General features: G+C 38.8%; 2 protein-coding genes across 6 annotated transcripts in view; one reads left to right on the top strand and one right to left on the bottom strand.

Moving 5' to 3' along the window:
- The window catches only part of ttll7 (tubulin tyrosine ligase-like family, member 7), a 78,022-nt gene extending 75,926 nt beyond the window's left edge, over positions 1 to 2,096 (bottom strand). For 2 of the 3 annotated variants that reach the window (XM_084355780.1, XM_084355781.1), the window contains exon 1: positions 1,838 to 2,095. The gene's annotated coding sequence lies outside the window, so the exon portion shown is untranslated. Of the gene's footprint in view, positions 1 to 1,837 lie in introns of all 3 variants that reach the window. The other variant, XM_084355779.1, reaches the window with a different exon arrangement.
- A 3,363-nt stretch (positions 2,097 to 5,459) lies between these two features.
- prkacba (protein kinase, cAMP-dependent, catalytic, beta a) lies at positions 5,460 to 20,055 on the top strand. Of its 3 annotated transcripts, none has more exons than XM_084355594.1 (10): positions 5,460 to 5,788; positions 9,838 to 9,899; positions 10,219 to 10,347; positions 12,545 to 12,643; positions 12,874 to 12,956; positions 14,067 to 14,193; positions 14,429 to 14,524; positions 14,867 to 14,989; positions 15,176 to 15,340; positions 16,665 to 20,055. In XM_084355594.1, the coding sequence occupies exons 1-10, from the start codon at positions 5,743 to 5,745 to the stop codon at positions 16,788 to 16,790; spliced, it is 1,056 nt and encodes a 351-aa protein (XP_084211720.1). In that variant the 5' UTR covers positions 5,460 to 5,742; the 3' UTR covers positions 16,791 to 20,055. The 3 variants fall into 3 exon arrangements, with proteins under 3 accessions (XP_084211720.1, XP_084211721.1, XP_084211719.1); XM_084355593.1 differs by lacking the exon at positions 5,460 to 5,788 and adding an exon at positions 7,975 to 8,122; XM_084355595.1 differs by lacking the exon at positions 9,838 to 9,899.
- Positions 20,056 to 20,110: the final 55 nt, after the last annotated feature.

Raw genomic sequence — 20,110 nt, 5'->3', positions numbered from 1 at the left:
AAAAGCAAATGTAAACAAAAGAATTTTCAAATACAGAATGGGCCTTTTGTCATGTAAGTAGTATAAACTCTGTCACTGGACGTTTTCTTACACTTAAAAGGCACAACATCATCATCATGGTCTAAACATAACAGTATGATAGCAAGATCCCCTTTGTGAAAACAAGTTCTACTTCTATCTTTTTATATCTGGCCACTACCACAACATTGTCCTCCCAGGAAAAATGATAGCTGAGTTTGCCGACTACTCTCACAGGAAAAGTAGCTGGTTTAGAATTGCCTGCAGATCTAAAATTAGCTCGAACCAGTGACCCAACTCTGGCTTCGTGCCTTCTTCCAGATATGAGGAGGAACAAGTGTGGGAGCTATCAGCCCACAGGGTACTGAAATACACCAACAAACAGCTGCGTGCTAAGCTTTGACTTTATCAGAGAGAATCTACAGAAATACAGGCAAAACGGTCAAAGTTAAAATTCCGCCACTGTCTTTGTAATGCTCTGAAACAGTTATTTCAACTGCGATCCGGCCTGACCTTATTTTAGGTAAGACAAAGTGGAGCAAATAACTTATAGCTGCGACACTGTGCACAAAACTGTTTGTTCAAATGCACTGCACTGTTGTACAGTTCCCCTTGTTACATGGTTCACAGTCAGAGGTTGATTTCCTTGTACAGCATTTTGTCCAAAAAAAGTCTGTGCACATAGCATTTTAAATGTAAACCTGATAACCAATGTAAAAGACCAGTCTTTGGAGTGAACAAAAAGCCCAAACGTACCTTTATTTAAGGTGGTCTATCACTTTAGATGTATCAAAGAGCAACCAAGCCTAATCACTTAAATATTGTCAGTGCCGTACTGCAACAAATATACTGTATTAATCCAAAATAAACTTGATGCCAGCTGTAGCCTGTATGAAAATAAAAGATTACACACATATCATATCCATCTTAATAGCCTTATCCCTGGGATATGTCCAGAAGGCAGAATGCCACCCAAAACTCATATGTTATGCTGTTATTATTATGTAATCCATCTGCTCTGTTGGGAATGGTCATCTCCAGGGTGCTATATCAGCATGTGGTCTCTAAGTGGCACACTGGACTACAAACAGACCAGACTAAATCAAATGGCTCTTCAAACACCACATCCCTGTGTAATTAACCAGGCTCTGAGCATCCACAGCAGAGCGTCAGCAATACAGGAGAAAAACCTTAAGTGCACTTGCAAGGCTAGCCTGAGCTAAGATGCTATGCTACTAAAAGCAGCGAGGGGACCTATGCCTGTCACAGCACAGCAGTCAATATGGTATCTTCCAGATCACTGGAAGGATAGTAGGCCATCCCCTTTTACAGATCTTGACTGTATTTCAGGATTAGCGTAAGATGCAGATCCTAAATCCCACATGTATTATCTCGGATATTAGGGAGTTTTTCAGGAAATTGGTTGAGCTGACTAATTAAATGTCACAAAGCCGAAGCAGGTGCATTATTGCTATGTAATAATAGCTGCTAGCAGGCAGTAGCTAACGTCAGGTTGCTAGCCACTTGCACAGGTCAGGTGGAATGATCAAACAGGGAAACAATCTGGCAATGCTGCTATTCAGTCAACTTGCTGACATCAAATGTGGCGCTACAGCGACGTTAACGTTTAGCTGCCGTGCGAACGAGGGCGTTTTCATTTCTTGCTGCTTCAAAATTAAATTACAAATATAAACGTGAATGAGACAGCGTCTAATGTTTCAAAGGAAACACAATGACCCTGGGCTACTCTACAGTTAGCTTAGCCGCACTACCTAGCAAAGGATGGAGAGGCGAAAGCGGAGTAGCCCGTTAACGTTACCTTATTTATTCCAGGCACTGGCAGTGCAGCTCTTTTGCTGGTCTCATCCGAACGACACAGCCGCCGTTTTTTTTAAAGGAGACACTGGATCTATTTAGAGAACCCGTCCAGTCCCGAGATTATTTTCACGACTGTAACAGTGTTTATGGGGTGTAATGGCGTTACTACTGAAGACTGACGTTGGTTGACAGACACAAAAAAAATCAGTATCTTGTAGACCTCTTGTGTGCTGTGAGTGCTGGAGCGGGTCCATGGGCAAAACCATTCGTCTCTGTAGGAGGGGGGAACCCCAGAGAAGTGCTGAAGTTTGCATTCCCAATCTGGCACCAACGTGACCGTGTGGTGTACTGCAGGGCGTGTATGATAAGTCAGCACGTATCATTTTAAACTCTTAAGAAGTTGTGAGTGAAAATTAAAGTCTTAACACAGCCGCGAGTTGTGTTTCGTACACCTGCAAGTCTTTGTTCAATGTTGGTTTCGGTGCTGCTCTTCCTCCACAACTCGCTGGTACAAACACAGGGAAGCTACCTAGCAACTGCGTCGCTGACCATGGTGCTAAAAGGCAAACCTGCCGAGTATGGGTGCGACCCGCTCAGAGGTCATTAACGCCCCATTCACTTCTCAATAGCTACCTATGTTTCCCTGTTATAACGTGGGAATGTTCCTCAACAGACTCTCTCTTCCCTACTCATGTTTATGATGCATTTTCTAAATATCTTTATTATCAAATTCACCATTGGCATTTGTTTCCACTTTGTTAGTGGTTCCATCATGTTTTGCAACCAAGGGCACTTCCTAGGAGGCCACCATGAATTGTATTGGTTTCCCTTTGTTTCAGTAGTTTGTTTAGGTGTGCTTATCTTAGGGATCCACCCATAAGGCTTTTTCAGGGTCCAATATGGATAACAATTATTAATAATCCACGAGACCAACAACTGATGTTTATAACCGAAATACATTTGCAGTAAACATTAAAATCCTGGTGTTACAATTGATGAAATATACAATTTGCTCAAGTTCTGTACTTAAGTACAATTTTAAGGGACTTTTCAGATACTGATTATTCAGTCTTGATAGGCTATTTCTTGCAACATGTAACCAATCAGATAGTGTTGTGGGAAAGACATTGATTGAGAGCACAGTGGTGACTACATGAATTTTTAAATTCATTTTTTTTATCGGACACAAAAAACACAATACTGATTACTGGAAAAATGCTGAATATCGACCTCAATTATTGGCCAGGTGGATAATCTATCCAACCCTTGTTAATTTTTAACACTTATTGTATTCAGCCAGTCATTCTTATGCTGATTTATTTCAACACCTCAAAGACAAGTTTAAAGTATCACAACTCCCTTGAATAACAGGCATCTCTGAAATTCTTGCTTTTGATGCAAAGTGTTATCCACACTAGAAGTGACACAATGTCCCTCGGGCATATGTCTTTGTTAAAATGATTTATTTTGATGTACTCAGCCCTATCCTTGTAGGGTGAGTATTTCTCTGACCTGTGCCCCCTTGGAGGTCAAAGCTCACAGTCAGCAACAAAGTTAAGAGTTATACATTATATAACACCTTACATACTGATTCAATAGGCCTTTGTTTCACATAAAGCAAGGAATTGAAGAAAGAAGTAGTGCAAAAGGGCTACAAGTGGTGGGGTCAAACTGTTTTCTCATGGATGTGATGAAACAATTTTTCTGTAAACAGATTACTTCATTTCACAAAACATTACTTTGCTATTGAGTTTAAGGCATTTGTATTCAAACAAGTTGTGCAATTATATTTTTTGACATTTTACTGTTCATGTGTACATTATTAACAGTCGTGCCTTGTTAGCCACTACCTTATCATCTAGCCTTAGGGATGCAACTTAAATCCCAGCTAACGCTTTAAAGGTGAGTCAAGATTAAAAATTAGATACCGATTCAATTCTACTTTGTTTACTAATAATATGAGAACATAAATATTTTTACCTCAAGCCCATTGGTTACTGACCAAAACCTCTACAACAGTGATTACTGTTGGAATAAAGAGCTATTTAAATCGCTTATCACTGCTTTAATGAACATAATGGATGAAAAAACAACGTCAAAATACTGTATAAATTGTTCTAAGTGCTGTATCGTAAGCAACTGGACTTGTTTCAGTTTCTTGAAGACGTTTCACCTCTCATCCAAGAAGTTTCTTCAGTTCTAAGTAACTGGAGGGGAGTTGCAGGCTTTTAAATCCTGTGTGGGAGTGAACTTACAGAGTCTTAAAGGACACGTGTGAGCTCTGAGTTTCAGAGTTGTTAGGTCCACTTGTGGGTCATTGACCTGACCTCTTGAAGAAGCTTCTTCAAGAAAATGAAACAAGTTCAGTTGCCTACGATATTTAGCACTTAGAATTGCCATGACCTGGATGACTGAAGCCTCAGAAAATACATCACTTTACTGTAATGCAGTGATTGTGGCTTGGAATTGAACTTGGACATCGACTTGAGTCATCATTTTGATGACCTGCAACTTGACTTGACAGAAATGAATAACTTGACACTCAACTGGGACTTGAAAGTTAAAGACTAGTGACTTGACTTAATGATAATGAAACAAATGCCTTGTCTGTGTTAATTTTACATTTTCAGTTGAGTTTTTTTTAAAAAGATTTTAGTCTGGCCATCAGTATTTTACTGTTAAAAAGGGGTGGGGAGGGAGTATTTTTATGATTGAGAATAAATTATAAATAATAAATAAATAAATAAGCTTTTAAAAAGTTTTTTGTTTGATTGCATTTATTTCATTGAATATCATTAATTCTAATACAAATTCAATTCATTGCCATACTTTTTGGACAGATTAGATTAACTCGCAATAGACAGGTATTGATACTTCCTTTTTTCTTTATAAAGACCAGATACTGCAGTATCTTTGGGGTGGACTTCCCTTAGGACTTGACTAGCCGAAGATAAATGACTTAGGACTTACTTGAGACTTTGACCAAATGTCTTCAGTCACATTTCTGCTATGAATATATCCTGGGACCGATCTAGCCACAGGCATTCTATGCATATAGGGCCTCCTTGACACGGGGGATCCCAGACAGAGGGGAAAGGAATATCAACTGATTACATTAGATAATGTTTAACATATTTTATGTATGTATGTATGTATGTGTGTGTGTACATATATATATTTAAATGAAATATATATATATATATATATATATATATATATATATATATATATATATATATATATATATTTCATATAAGTATTGCGTAAAAAGTATATATCAATAGTTTAAAAAATATCGATAATTAGCATAATAATAAGGTGGTAGTCAGGTAATTTTGTTTACCAAGTATTAATGTGCGTGTAGGGAGGGCCCTGAAAAATATAGTCTGCCACTTCAGTAGTGCAATCATTCAATTTAAACCTTCCCTGAATATATATATTCAGGGAATATATATATATATATATATATATATATATATATATATATATATATATATATATATAATAACTTAAATACGTTTACCAAAAAAAAAAAAAAAAAAAAAAAAATACAAATCAAATGCTATGATTTCCGACCGGCACTTGAACGCACATTCAACTAATCTGGGTATTCCCACATGACTTGAACGCACCACAAAACGACAGCAGGCAGAGGTGAAAAGTCTGGATCATGTTTTCATTCCAGCGGAGGCATACTTGAACGACAAAGGACATTGTAAATAAAGATCAACAGGGCGGTTAGCCGAGCACGTCGAGGTTCTGTCCACGAAGAGAAGACATTGATGTTGTTGTTAGCCAAGCAGCTAGCACAAGCTGAAATTTGTTAGCTAGCTAACGGAGGACCCTGTTAGCTAACCGCCACCATCATCGCTCCGAGCCAGCTGTGCATCGCCCTGTCTTCCTACGATGGGAAACGCAGCAACTGCCAAGAAAGGCAATGAGCAAGAAAGCGGTGAGCACCTGAAAACCATCCAGCTAGCCTGTTAGCCGTGTAACGTTGGCTATTGTTCTGCCTGAGCTTGCTTATAATGAAGTCAGTGGATGAAGTCAGCCTTTAGCAGTTGTTGTCCAGTGTTGGCAGACAGTACAGGGATAAGGGTTGCAGAGAAGAACCATCTTTGGTAGGGTAGTTTACAAGGTGTGCTAGCTGCCTCCTAACGATTTCTGTTTGCCTGTCTCACTTGGGTATGGAGTCACAGATGATGCAGCTAGCTAATTATTGAAAGCGAAATATGAGCAAATGGCAGCAGTGAGGTCCTCACCTTTACGTTGAAGGTTTCCCACAGCAGCATCCTCGACTCAATCAAACAAAAGCTCTCTGTGACGTTAAACTGAAGTTATCAAGGCGACATGTTTAATTTTCAAAGAGCTAACTAATGTCAGCTGCCTGCTGGAGCCAGATAACATCAGCAAACACTGGTTTGAACTAAAGCTGCAGTACAAGGCCTAGTCACTGCTAACAACAGGTACATGATAACAGGCAAGTTGAGCAAAAGGCTGCTTGATGTGGTCAAAGCAGGCTAAAGATTGTAATAAACACATGTTTTGCTTTATAGTGTTGCCCTTTCTTCTTTTAAAGGAGGTCTACAAGATGGCTCGTCAAGTCAGCTGTCAACAAATTTAGTGTAAATCGAAATGTTATGCCTGTTCTTACAGTGACATTCACCTGTTGTGTTGATGCTATAACATGATTCAAAAGCAGCTCCCTTCTTTGTCAAATCTGTTGAATGATAGCAATTCTGCAATATTAACTGCTCCATCGATCACTTGAGAGAAGTAGCCAGAGGGCACTTTGTTGTGTTCAGGGTGCATTTGTCATTAATGATCGAGGTAATCCACTAAACTGTACTATGCCTACTATGTCAGTCTGTCTGGAGAACACTGATCTTGACCTGCTTTCTGATTGGCAGTAGTCCATACAGTCTGCCGCTTGTTGTGACTTAAGCCACCTGTAGTTTCTACAGGGAGGGGCTGAGGGTTATATACTATGAACACTGTGATGTGAACAGAGCTACAAAAACACACTGTAAACATTTATGTCATGTATGTCATTTACAAATGTAGGTGTTACACGGAGACGTTCACCCAAAAATGAAAACTCAGGCATTATCTACTCGCCCTCATGCCGATGGAAGGTCAGGTGAAGTTTTGTAGTCCACAAAACCTTCTTGGAGCTTCACAACAAAACAGCGTTGCAGCATTCTCCCAAGCACCTGAAGTAGATTAGGGGAGGAAACAAGCTGTAATCCAACTCTGCAGAAGCCCTTGGATCCAAAATGTATTTAAACAAACCATATTTGACAAGTGTGCTAGTGCTTTTACTTTAGCGGTTACAGTGAAGATGTCGGATTAACAGAAGGGTCTAAATAGCATCTTTTCAAATTAATTTGGGATCTCTGGGCTTCAGGAAACTTGTATTACGCTGGACAAGCTGTATGGAGCCAATTTAAGTTTTTTATTTTTACATTTTAAAACAAGTCCCCATCTACTTTAGTTCAGTTTTGGAAAATGCTGCAACCCTGTTTTGCTTTGAAGCTCCAGAAATGTTTTGTCGACTATGTAACTTCACCTGACTTTCCTTTGGCACGTGTGTGAGTAGATATTGACTGAATTTTCATTTTTGGGTGACCTTATCCTTCGTATATCTGGTGCCACTCCAAAACCACATTTCTGGAACACCACATGCAGCATGAGGGTCATTTCTTAACTTTATGCACAGAAGAAAGCTGCATTATTAAACTTCACCACCAGAGAGCACGATAACCTGGAGATAACTTCCCCCTCTAAGTCAGTCAGTGGGTGTGACAGGCCTACAGTTTCCTTATCAGCTCTCTGAATGCACCACAGCTGTGCCTTGTTTTTGACATAACATTATGAGGCTGGCTTATGTGTGTGCTTTGCTGACTTTGCTCACCTTTGTCAAAACGTGGTCACCATTTGCACAGGAGACCAATAAGTGTTTTCAACAACGCCACCACGGAGAAAAAGTAGACATGCCGTTGAAACTGAAGCAGAGCACTTGAACAGGAAGCTTAACTTTATGTGGTTAGCCAAGCATTGCAGTGCACTTGGGCTGCAAACAGGAAGTTAGTATATCTCATTGGTCTTTGGGCTGAAACGGTTGCCTTTTTTCTCTGAGCCTGTAAGTTTCACGGTGTCAAAATGGCCCAGGGTTCCTTCGCCAGCCGTATTTTCCACAAATATCGTAAGAATAGCACGGAGCAGAGAGGACAAGAGAGTGAGGTGCCTCGCATCTCTGAGTTCACCATCATGTGGGATAAGCTTAGTAAGTGCGACATTTTGCTTTTAAACTTAAAGTGTGGCGGCGACCCTCTGCTGCTCTGAGCGGGATTTGTCTCCGCTTGCATTTACCCGTTGTTTGCAGCAGAACTGATTAAATGTAGCATATAAAATAGAGCAAGTGGCGTTCTTTAAATTGTCTTCTAATGGGTTTGGTAAGCCTTTAAGTTTGATTATTGATTTTCTTCATGTACATGGTTGTTAGGTTGGCCATCTATAGTTTGTCAATAGCAGCCCGGTTTCAAGGTCTTTACTCGTTTGGAGTTTCCCATCACCTTCCTCATCAGGTTGCTGTATTTGTACACATTCTTGATCCACCAGAGACATCACTGAAAGCAATTTAGGCATAACACTTTGTAGAACAGACCATTTGTTGTGTTTCAGTCGTTTACTTCATCTTAATAACGCTGTCCTCCTTTCATTTTTGTGTACTGTTTTTCCAGTATGAAATGTCTTGTTATGTGTGCTTTTTACAATGTCTTTTCAATCACTGTTGTTTTATATCTTTTGTGACGGATGTTTGTAGTTTAACATCATTTTATTCAGTGGAGGATAATGAAAGCCTCCTCCAATACTGGTAAGAAAGAATGAAAGAAAAAGAGAGAGCGTTGGTTCTAAATATTTAATACTACCATTTTGCAGAATCAAAAACAAGAAACCGAGACAAGAAACTGTATAACAATTTTGCTTAATTGTAAAGAACTGACTGACATATTCTTTAATCACTATTTGTTTTAGCGTTTGAAAGATAATGTAAGATAAAAAAAGTCCTCCAACTAAAACAGTTTTGTCTTTCAGTGTAGAATAACTTTTGTCAGGTTTTAGGGATTCCTTATGTCGTCCTCTCCAGTGTCATTTTGTTGTGTGTTGCATTTAAATCCACTTGAATCTCAAATGTTCTTGTTTTTACGCACTTCATAAATGTTTCTTCCTCTCTTTCTCTTCTCCATCATTTCCATCCATGTGGGTGAATGTTCCTGCAAACCCTTGGTGAACTGTAGAGACTTTTGGTATGCTCATATTTTCCATGAGCCATCCAAAGTCACAGAGTAAAAGTTTATTCTGTAGTTTAGGCCTACAAGGCTTGTGTTATATAATATCTAATTCGGATAGTCTGTTAACACACAGCTTCCACACATATAGCGGTCCTTTAATGCCAGGCATGCATTTAAATCTGCATACAAAGTACAACACCAACTAGACATTAGATACTTGCCATGACTCTGTGACTTTGGACATCTCATGTCTGCTGTGACTTTCACAATGCACTGTCTTTCTAATGCCTGCACTCTAGTCTCACTTATGTTCTGCATTTTGTCTTTTTTTATCTGCCTCTCCCCTTTTGACTCCCACTTACTCCTGAAAGGGATGCAGAATAGCTTGTGTTTGAATTGGCCGATTCTGTAAAGACCACAAGAGCTCTTTGCATCACTTTATTAAGTAGAATTTCCTGCTTAGACGTGTGGTTTTGAGTTGTTTTTAGGCGGTATTTTTTGCTGTTTTGTCCAGTATAGTCCTGCATCCCCAGTACTTGACATTTGCCTGACCTTAATGCATTTCCCTCAACATGTGAACTGCCTTTGTTTACTTTCCTGAACGCGTTAAACCGCCCCAGTTTCTTAGTTCCCCCAACCTGTTACCCGACCTTGTGCGGGCACCAATATGCTCATAGTGAAATCACACTTTTGTCTCTCTTTATAGTGAAAGAGTTCTTAGCTAAAGCCAAAGAAGATTTTTTAAGAAAATGGGAGTGTCCACCACAGGTACGTTGTTCTCTATTCAAATTTCCCTTTGCACTCTGGACTCATCTGTTATTTCATGATGCAGAACGATTAGACATTGTATATGATATGTGATAACGCCAAGCCACTTCCTCCTCACATCTTGTTGACTTTAATGCTCGCTGTTTGCGTAATGGTATTGTGTCAGTAAGAGGCATTTATTGTAAAAACATCTCCATCCAGCTTATGTATTTGTCCTACCAGTGGCATTTACAAGAGCTACCCAAACATACAAATAGAACTTGAGCATTTTCAGTCCTCAGTTCGCTGTCTCACTTCCACTTACAATGTGTTTCCTCAGAGCACAACAGGCCTGGATGACTTCGATAGGTTCAAGACTCTGGGCACTGGCTCGTTCGGCCGAGTTATGCTCGTCAAACATAAAGAATCGAACCAGTTCTACGCCATGAAGATCTTGGACAAACAAAAAGTAAGCATGTGGTTTTAAAGAAAACATCTCATAAGAACTTGTGTTGTAAATCTTGATCAGTATGTGAAAAGCAGTCTCCTGCATGCTTGACAAATGCTGTAACTACATAAATGCGGCACGTCTCATAAAAGGAAATGGAAAGTTTCCTCTCATGCGCTGCCGGCACGTTATCGCTGAAAACCTCAGAGAGGCTTCACATGAGAGTTTCGTTCTCTAAATACTGATGTGAGAGTTGTGGGAGGAGGTTAGCACATCCTCAGTGAGTTGCTTGTCTAGCTGTTCCCTTGAATTTCACACTTTTGTTATCAGGCGTAAACCTGTCTGACTTTCTGTTTTAGCTGTACTGCCAGACAACTGTGGTCAGAAAGATTTCTGAATGTGTTTTTACTGCCTTACAGTAGCCATTGTTTTCCATTTAGATATTTCAGTACAGTATGCAAATACACCTGCAGAGACTTGGACTTGAAATGTGTGTGAGATACAATAGGTTATTCATCACAGTAAGTGTCATGGCCAGGTGTTTTTGTCATTGTGTGGCAATGGGGTTAAACCTATGGACTGAGACAATCTAGTGTGCTGACATGCTTGTTTGAATCTCTGGCACCTCAGACTAAAGACCCAGCCTGTGAACACTAGTCTTTTTAAACCAAGTACCTTGCAAGACAGGGCTTTCATTTCCACGATGCTTGTGTTTACTTATTTAGATCTTCAGACTTTGATTTTCATATAATATAGCTCTTGCGGGCAGTGCTGTTGAACACCTGACTCTCAAGTCTCATACGTCCGAGCTTACCACCAACTCATAAATGCACCAGACTGGCTGACTTTTTAAATAAGTTGCATAAATTACAACTATTCGTCAGTAATTCTTGAGAAATGTTTTATATCATACAGCTCAATCTTAGTTTAAGTTTAAAGCAACAAAACGTTACTCATAAGTCAGGGGATGGATACAAAAACATTTCTAAGTCACTGAACATCCCCCGGATTTCAGTTAAATCCATCATTAAGGAATGGAAGGAATATGGCTCATGTGTGAATAAAAGGTGCATCTACCAAATACTGACTTGAAGTGGGTGAATACTTATTCAATCACTTATTTTATATCTATATTAAAATTTTATATGTATATTTTTTTAAATTAATTGACATTACTTATTACTTTATAAATGCAATAAAAGGGGAAACGTTTCAGTGGTAAATACTTTTTTATAGGCACTGTAGTTGATTCTTGAGTGTCATCCTCAGGTTTTCAAATACTGATGTTTTGCATCAGTATTAACTTTCTGGACAACTGACTTTCTCCAGAAAGTTACATTTTGTTGCTTTAAAGGATAAGTACACCAGTTTTATGCATGTAAGTGTGTTTCCAGGTCTTTTTTTACTATTATTACTACATGCATAAAGAAGTAGTATAAAACTTTTGTGGCTCCAGAGAGGAAGCTTCCTTTAATCTGATAAATTGCCTCCAGTCATGTCACTCAGTGGCTAAGTTGCATTGTGGGTAATGTAGGTGCCAGGATCTAAAAAAAGATGGACAATGTGTGAAATAAAAAAGGTGATATCTCTGCTGTATCCATTTTGATCATTTGTTTTTAAACTGTCTGTAATGAGTCCAACAGTGTTATATGAGTGCAATGCAGACCAGTGGACTGCATTTTGAAACCTGGTGCCTACATTACCCACAGTGCATCTTAGTCACTGAGTGACATCACCGGAGGCAATTTATCAAATTACACACAGCTTCCTCTGGAGCCACAAGTAAAAATCATCACATACTGATCACACCATACTGAAATGAATGGAAGTCAGTAGCTGATTGGAGAGGGGGACAGACACAGTTTCAAAATGTAACAAAAGTCTTTTTGTGGTCTCTACAAAAAGAGGAACAACAGAAAGACGACTGTACAAAATCACGTAGTGTCAATAAGACAAGAAACCACAATGATCAGAAACTTAGTAAAATTACTCAACACACGATACTGTAAACGGAAGATACCCGCAGTGGAAGCAAAAAAAAACAAAAACAAACGGCTACCACAAAACATCTACAATAGAGCAACATCTAATCGAGACTCAACAGTTTGTGCTTACTTAATGCATATATTTTGTAATTTGCCAATTATATAACAAGCAAATATCAACAACATCCTCTTCTGAATATAGGCCTAATACCTTTTTTGCCTTGTTTTTCCAGGTGGTGAAATTGAAGCAGATAGAACACACACTTAACGAAAAGAGAATACTACAGGCCGTCTCCTTCCCTTTCCTCGTCAGATTGGAGTACTCTTTCAAGGTACGTGCTTACACCCACTGCTTACAACCAAACTACATGGATACAACATCCTATCGCTAACCTAGCAGGCCTGTTGTGTTCCCCTGTCACAGTACTTCTCAAAATAACCAGCAAGCAACCAACATTTAATCAGATTGGGGTGTTTTTCTCCCAACATGAAGGTGATCATACAATTGATATCTATAAATAAGATGCAATCAGCTGCATTTGTTTGTTGTTGTTTTTTTCAGGACAACTCAAACCTCTACATGGTGATGGAGTACGTTCCCGGTGGAGAGATGTTCTCACACCTCAGACGTATTGGAAGGTTCAGGTATAATTAACGAAGAATTTAACATTTTCTTTTAAGTATTTTATTTATTTCTTTTATTTAGAGTGTTGTGTCGGCCACTTATCAGTGGATAAAGACTCCACCAGTGTTGGGGGTAACGCGTTACAAAGTAATCCGTTAGAGTACTCTGATTGCTTTTTTGTTGTGACGAGTAACGTAACGTAACGCGTTAGTTCTGCAATTCAAGTAATCCGTTATTAATTTACTTTTTCATAAAAGTAATCGTTACTTGAAAAAACAATGTGCTGTCTGTTCCTTTCCCTTTGTCGCCACAAAAATAAAATCCCTGAAGCATTTGCACTTTTTCTGTTTCTCTCCTGCTGCTCAGCAGGCGGCTGCGTGCCAGTGGAAGGTAAACCTACAGTTGTGTCAGTGCGCATGCATAGCTAGCTAATTCAATGTAGCAAGATTGCAGAAAGGACAGCATTAACTTTGAAGAAATATTCCCATTGTTTTGAATTTTTGGGCGAAAAAAGGACAAGAACAACATCACGGTAAAATGCAAGTTGTGCCTGGAGGATAAATGCTTGTCAGCTGCATCATAAACCGGGCTATAAAGGGCCGTGTTGTATTGTTTTCTTTGAAATAGCTGTACATAATACTGTATACCTCTGCCCAGTTCAATGTCAGATTGTTAGCAAAATAAACAGCTGTAAATGTTGTATTTCGTCATTCCTACTATCAGGCTGCAGAGTGACCGATTGTGGGCCGTAAAGAAGGCTACAAAATGATGGTAGAGCCAATACATTCAAAAGTACTTGTACAGTTGGCTACACGCCGTCTGGACAATATAACCGACGTGCGCAATGAGTCACAAAGGAGTTTTACCATAATTTTTGGTAACGCTAAAGTACTCTAACGCGTTACTTTTCTCAGTAGATAATGCAGTAAAGTAACGAGTTACTTTTAAAAGTAACGTTACCCAACACTGGACTCGACAAAGTTTCCACTTTTTCGTGTCACTGATGAAATAGCTTGAGAAAGGCATAATTTGAAGGTGGACGTACACTGAACGATTGAATTAGCTCCCTCGCTCAGAAGAGAGTTGAGAATAGTCGCCAATGTCTGACTGTCCACCCTCCCTCCTTTCAGTGAACACCATGCAAGATTTTATGCAGCTCAGATAATACTCACCTTTGAGTACCTTCACTCCTTGGACCTCATCTACAGAGACCTGAAGCCTGAAAACCTGCTCATAGATCAACATGGGTATATCCAGGTGTGTAACGTTTAATATAAGAAAAGTAAACAGAAAGTGTCAGCCATCAATAAGTCTGTAAACTATGTCCCTGCTGGTAACAGCCAAGAATAGCAAATTAATACATTCATTAAGTTTGACCCCAAGTTAGATAATGATAAAACCTGACAAACAAACGTAGGCTTAGTGTAGTACATGCTTACTTTGCCCTTACATGCTTGCCTTCCTCATCACACTACATTTGGTCTCTCTTCAGGTCACAGACTTCGGCTTTGCCAAAAGAGTAAAAGGCAGGACCTGGACATTGTGTGGAACTCCTGAGTACCTCGCTCCAGAGATCATCCTCAGCAAGGTCAGTCATTTATACCCCAACATAGCCCACATGCATATTATGATAATATCATTTCAATATCATTTTCTCACATTCATATCTGGACAGTGTAAATAATAAGTTGACGAGACAAACAAAAAGTGAAAAAGGAGGAATTGAAGCTTAGAACAAAGACGTGTGTGCTTATGTCTTTGGGTGTTCACTTCAGCTAGTCATCAAATGCAAAGAATCTGCAACCAAATGTTAAACGGACTGTTTAAAAACACTGATTCAATTACTTCACCAGTGATATGATGTAAACTGCTTACTCCTATTTTATTTTCTCTGGTTACTTTATTCTGATTCTGATTCTGATTCTTCCAGGGCTACAACAAAGCTGTGGACTGGTGGGCACTTGGAGTCCTTATCTATGAAATGGCTGCTGGTTACCCTCCCTTTTTTGCTGACCAGCCTATCCAGATCTACGAAAAGATTGTGTCTGGCAAGGTATGTGCAAAGTCTCAGTCAAAATATTTTATTGCTCTGTCATTTCACCGCTTGTTTTTCAACCACATGCATCAACTTTGCTTTGTCTCTCTAGTGTCTCATCTCCTTAAGCATATTCAATTAAAGTAAGTAAAAATGACATATGGCTTGATAATCCATTGTCCCCCTCTTTTCTCACTCCTGTAGGTACGATTCCCGTCTCACTTTAGCTCTGACCTGAAGGATCTGCTAAGAAACCTGCTCCAGGTAGACCTGACAAAGAGATTTGGCAACCTGAAGAATGGTGTGAATGACATAAAAAATCACAAGTGGTTCTCCACAACAGACTGGATCGCCATATACGAGAGAAAGGTAGGTGTTATAATGGGGTTTTGAATCCAAAAACTTTGTTGTTGTTGTGCTTAAAAAAGTCAGATAACGCTGTTTTTAAAATCTATACCTCAAATGTAGTATAAATAGGCAGGAGACGGGGTCACTCTCTGCAAACTCCACTGAATTGTCTTGCCTTATGACCGTTATGCAGTGCAGTCTCACGCTTGTTAAAGTTGACAGTATGCCCACAGAATGTGATATTACAAGATAGTCTGATTCAATCTACAAAGAACTTAAAGAAGAAAGAAATTCTGCATTAAAATGTCTAAAAATGACTAGACCTTTGTTATACATGTTGAGTTTTTTATTTACATTAGTCAAAATGTTCCCAACAATGTGCAAACCCAGGGGAAATCTAAGTTTATTTGAAAAAGGCTAAACATAATGTGAATAAAACCTTTTAAGATTACATCATCTATGAACATTCGTGTCAGGTCCGATAGATTCTCATCGCAATGGTGGTTGTGTTACTCCACAGTACTCCTGCAAGTCTGACCGCGGCTGTTTATAGGTTACACGTGCAAGTGTTTATTGGCCCCAACCAGCTTCTGTATTACTGATGCTGTACTGTACTGTACATTAGCTGCAAGCTAACAAGCAACGGCATGCACTGACTGTGTGTTTGAATCCAGGTCAACCTCTGACCGAACTCGGTACTCACCAGAGTCTGTGGTTCTCTCTCTTCTTTTCCCCTCTCTCCTCTGTAAAGTAACCTCATGAAGTAAAGTGCAGTTCCCCTCCAGCTTCACTCAGCAGTCACCATTACACTAGATAAACACCCAACAATGTAGGTCACCTCCGTAAAATCGTTGTTGCCTAAATAAAGCCACTTCTTTAATCCCAAAGGCTGAAAAGTAATCGCTGCGCTCTCCTACCATCAGTAAATGGCTCCAAATGACAGCAGAATCCGATGTGACTGCAGTTGTTCATTCCTCCAGAAGGTCTGGCCCTGCACCTGACTCTCTCCTCAAAAGCTGGCTGGGTCTGAACAGCTGAGAGGCAGCTCTGTCCAACTGCCCTGCTGTTTTGATTGAGAGACCCCTAGCAGCAGAAATGACATATTGTGCATTGAATTAAATTTTAAATTATTAATGAATGAATTTTAAGACCTTCAAATTAAACATTTTTAAGGAGTATCGTGGCTATCTTGGAAGTTAGAATGTACGTTTAATGAATTATTCTGTGTCACTCTCTATAAACAAAAAGGGACTAAGAAATTCCTTGCTGTCAAAATCATTTGAGTTGGTATATTTGATTAATAATCTGAAAAAGAAAAACATCCTATTTTCTTCTCTGTTCTTAGGTTGAAGCGCCCTTCTTGCCAAAGTGCAGAGGACCAGGAGACACAAGCAACTTTGACGACTACGAAGAGGAGGACATCCATGTCTCACAAACAGAAAAGTGTGCAAAAGAGTTTGCTGAGTTCTAGTGAGTGGGCCAAGAGTCCCATCAGGGCTCACGTGTTTTGGGATATTTGCACTCTCCTGAGGGTTAAGGTGGAACAGAGGCCGTCACGTGTTCAAAACAAATGCCTCGTTCCTTCATTCCACACAGCTGAATGAGGTCCTTCTTGCCATGATCCTGCGTGCAGTTAGCACTAACCTATACACAGGCACATTATGCAGACACCCCCTGTGCTGCAACACAAAAATACTAGACCACGTTTTCATCTTTTGTCTTTTTTCTTTTGTTTTCTTTTTTTTTTTTTTTTGTTTGCCACCTCTGAAAAGCCTTCCTTCTCAAATAATTATTTGAAAAAGCAACATGAAAATTAATATTATTGCCCATTTTCAAGTGGCACAAAGAGTGATTGATTGTATTAGCTGGTGTTGCACATATTGTGATTTAAGCTTTGGGGAAAAAAAGAAGGGATATTGATTTTGTTCGAATTTCCAGCATTGAGTTTTTCCAGTTATCTGTCATCTGTTACATGCCTGAGTGTGTTTTGGGGTTCAGTTAATTATTCATTAATCATGAACACTTCAACATTAACCGTTATTCATCATTCTGGCGTCCTTAAGACCTAGAACCGTGTATTTGTGCATATAGGAATATACATATATGAGACAAAAGACTTTCAACACTTTTGTGTTATTAGAGCATGACCAAAATTCAAAGAAACTCGTGTTTAGTGAAGGAAAACTGACGACTTCTTGAAGTTTCTGAGATTTAGCGCTCAGACATTTAATTCTTGAGGAGGTTGATCAACAGTGACAAGTGTTATAATGAAGCAGAAACTTGTCAGTGCTGTATTAACTCATCAATTGTAGCATTGTTTTATCCATATCCAGTCACAGGACATTTCCTTTTACCTCAGACTAGTTTTGGTATTAAATGAATGGAATGAGATGATATATTTTTCAGGTACATCTCTGTCTCACAAGAAGGGAAACTGAAGTTTGTCACTCCACAGGACTTAACAGGTCATCTGTCATTGGTATGTGCAAAAATGTATGATTTGCATAGACGTTTTTTGTTTAACAGCAGGAAGGTCAGATTGTTAAATTTCCTTCAGAGTATGTTGTTGTGGATACAAAGCAGTGTTGGTCACACAGACACATATTTTGTCCATCCGGGGTTGCTTTTTGATTTTTGTTTTCAAATGCTAGTTGTGCTTCAGCAGAGCACTTGGAAATCATTGTGTTAACTGCCATATTTGTTTTATTTTCATTTTTACTTTTGCATGTTTGTTACGTTTGTACAGCAGCGTCACAACACGCTAATAGCTCCCTGAAAGTGTTCCCATCATTTTTTGTTGTTGTTTTGTTTCGTTACCTTTTAAATTGTTTCATAACCTGGGATATTGAAGCAGTTTTTAAGAGTGAGTGAGTGACATATTCCTCTGCAAAATCCCATGAAAGCAAAATTAAATCATTCACCTTAAATAATAACAGAAAACTGAAATATCATAACCTTAAAAGTATTCATTCATCTTGGTCACGACTTGGTTGAAACATATACTTACCTCAATTATAGCTTGTAGTCTCTTTGCATCATTTTTTTTAACCAATTTGTACACTGTGATGGAGCAATATTTGCTCGTTCTTCCTCGCAAAATTGCTCAGGCTGAGTCAGGTCAGTTCGAGAACGTTCACAGACAAAAATGTTGCGGTCTTGTTACAGATTTTTAAAGGGAATAAGGTCAAGAGTCTGACTTTGAAGAACATTTTGTTTCATTGTTAACCTCTCCTGTTAAGTTATTGTCTACACATATTTAATATATATTTCTCCCCCTAAGAGATATGTAAGTTTTATGAGGGATTTTTCTATACCGGGCACCATTCATTTCCCTTGAATTCTCACACTTCCTGTCCTTGTTGCTGAAATGTAGTCCCTGCCTCTGAAAAGTCCTCACCCGCGTGGCAGGCTGACATGTGTATTTAACAGGTGATCATAGGATCTACTAGGCCAAGGTGTCCATTGTTGAATTTAGAGATGTCTTGTTCCTGTGTCTGTGGTCCTTTGATTCCCTACAGGGGAAGTTTTCTCTGCCATCCACACGGAGGTCAGAGCTCGAGGTCATTTCTGCAGGTCGGACACTCAGGGTTGTGGGGAAATCAATCTTCTGCGTTTCACATCTTATGGATACAATGATGCGTTTGTTGACAGTCTCTTCCGAAGTTTTGCTCATTATTTGACATGGTGCTCAAGTGTTTGTAGATGAGGAAAAATGCAATTTAATCAATTTCAACAATCTTAGACAACCAAATGTGAAAAAGCTTTGGGGACTGAATGCTTTTTTATTTTAAGGTACTGATGTACTGTATATGGATATTGGCTATGCCTGAATTTAACTTTTTTTTTTTTCATATATTGAGCACATGATGACATTTTATTTAGCCCTAATTTTATTTCAAAAGGCACAACTGTTTCTGATGCTATTTTATTTATATTAGAGATGTCTAATAAATTTAAAGTTTTAATGTTTTAACCTGCATAGTTGTCACGATATATAAGGAGACTTCAACTGTTTTATTCACAAAAGTGTTATAGACGGTGAATATATTGGATTATTTATTTGTACTTTTATTTTGGAAAAACTTGCCCATATTAAAAACTAAATCATATATAGAAATAAACGTATTTACCACAGTTAACACACATTGATGCCTTTTTTAATCTAACTTATTTTTTTTCTTTTTCTTCTTTTGATTTGTAATTAACTTGATAAACTGGGATCCAACATTACTTCTCCAGTTTGAAGGGGTGAACAGAATGTAATTGCAGAATCGGTAACGTGTTTTTTAATTTGGATCAACTTTGAAAACTACACCTGGGACTTCAGCATGTTTCAATCCAAACTGCCTGTGTGTAAACCTTCCCAGAATGTGTGTAGGAAATCCACAGCTCTTCTCATGTGTCATTCTCCCCCATGTGTGTAATAATGTTTGTCATATTTGATGTAATTGATGGCACTTTTCCCTGAGTCACCTCACACTCCTGCCTGAAGGAAATCAGTTTATGAGTTCTTCGTAGCTAGTCACACATGCCAGTATGGGATCAATAATCTGAAATGTGTCTGTATTTAGTTTGTGGGACATTTTGCACATCATTTAGAAGGCTGACACGTTTTTTTTTTTTCCCACCCATATTTACTTGTGTTTGCAAGGGGAATATACTTTGCTGTAGCAGATTTTATGTAACAAAGGATATGTCACTATAATAAATTCTTTTTATTAAAAACTATAAGTGTTGGTGACCGTGTCCTGTGTGAAGAGAGATATCACTGTATGTATTGTTGGTGGCTGC

This window comes from Pagrus pagrus (assembly GCF_965226575.1).
Source record: "Pagrus pagrus genome assembly, chromosome: 6".
Taxonomy (NCBI): Eukaryota; Metazoa; Chordata; class Actinopteri; order Spariformes; family Sparidae; genus Pagrus; species Pagrus pagrus.
This window is presented reverse-complemented; position numbering and strand designations above follow the sequence as displayed.

Bases quoted from the DNA above. Each gene is read 5' to 3' on its own strand.
- prkacba (XM_084355593.1), top strand. From the start codon at position 7,999: ATGGCCCAGGGTTCCTTCGCCAGCCGTATTTTCCACAAATATCGTAAG. The intron at 14,525-14,866 runs GTCAGTCATTTA...TGATTCTTCCAG, and splicing joins CAGAGATCATCCTCAGCAAG to GGCTACAACAAAGCTGTGGA. The intron at 15,341-16,664 runs GTAGGTGTTATA...CTCTGTTCTTAG, and splicing joins TCGCCATATACGAGAGAAAG to GTTGAAGCGCCCTTCTTGCC.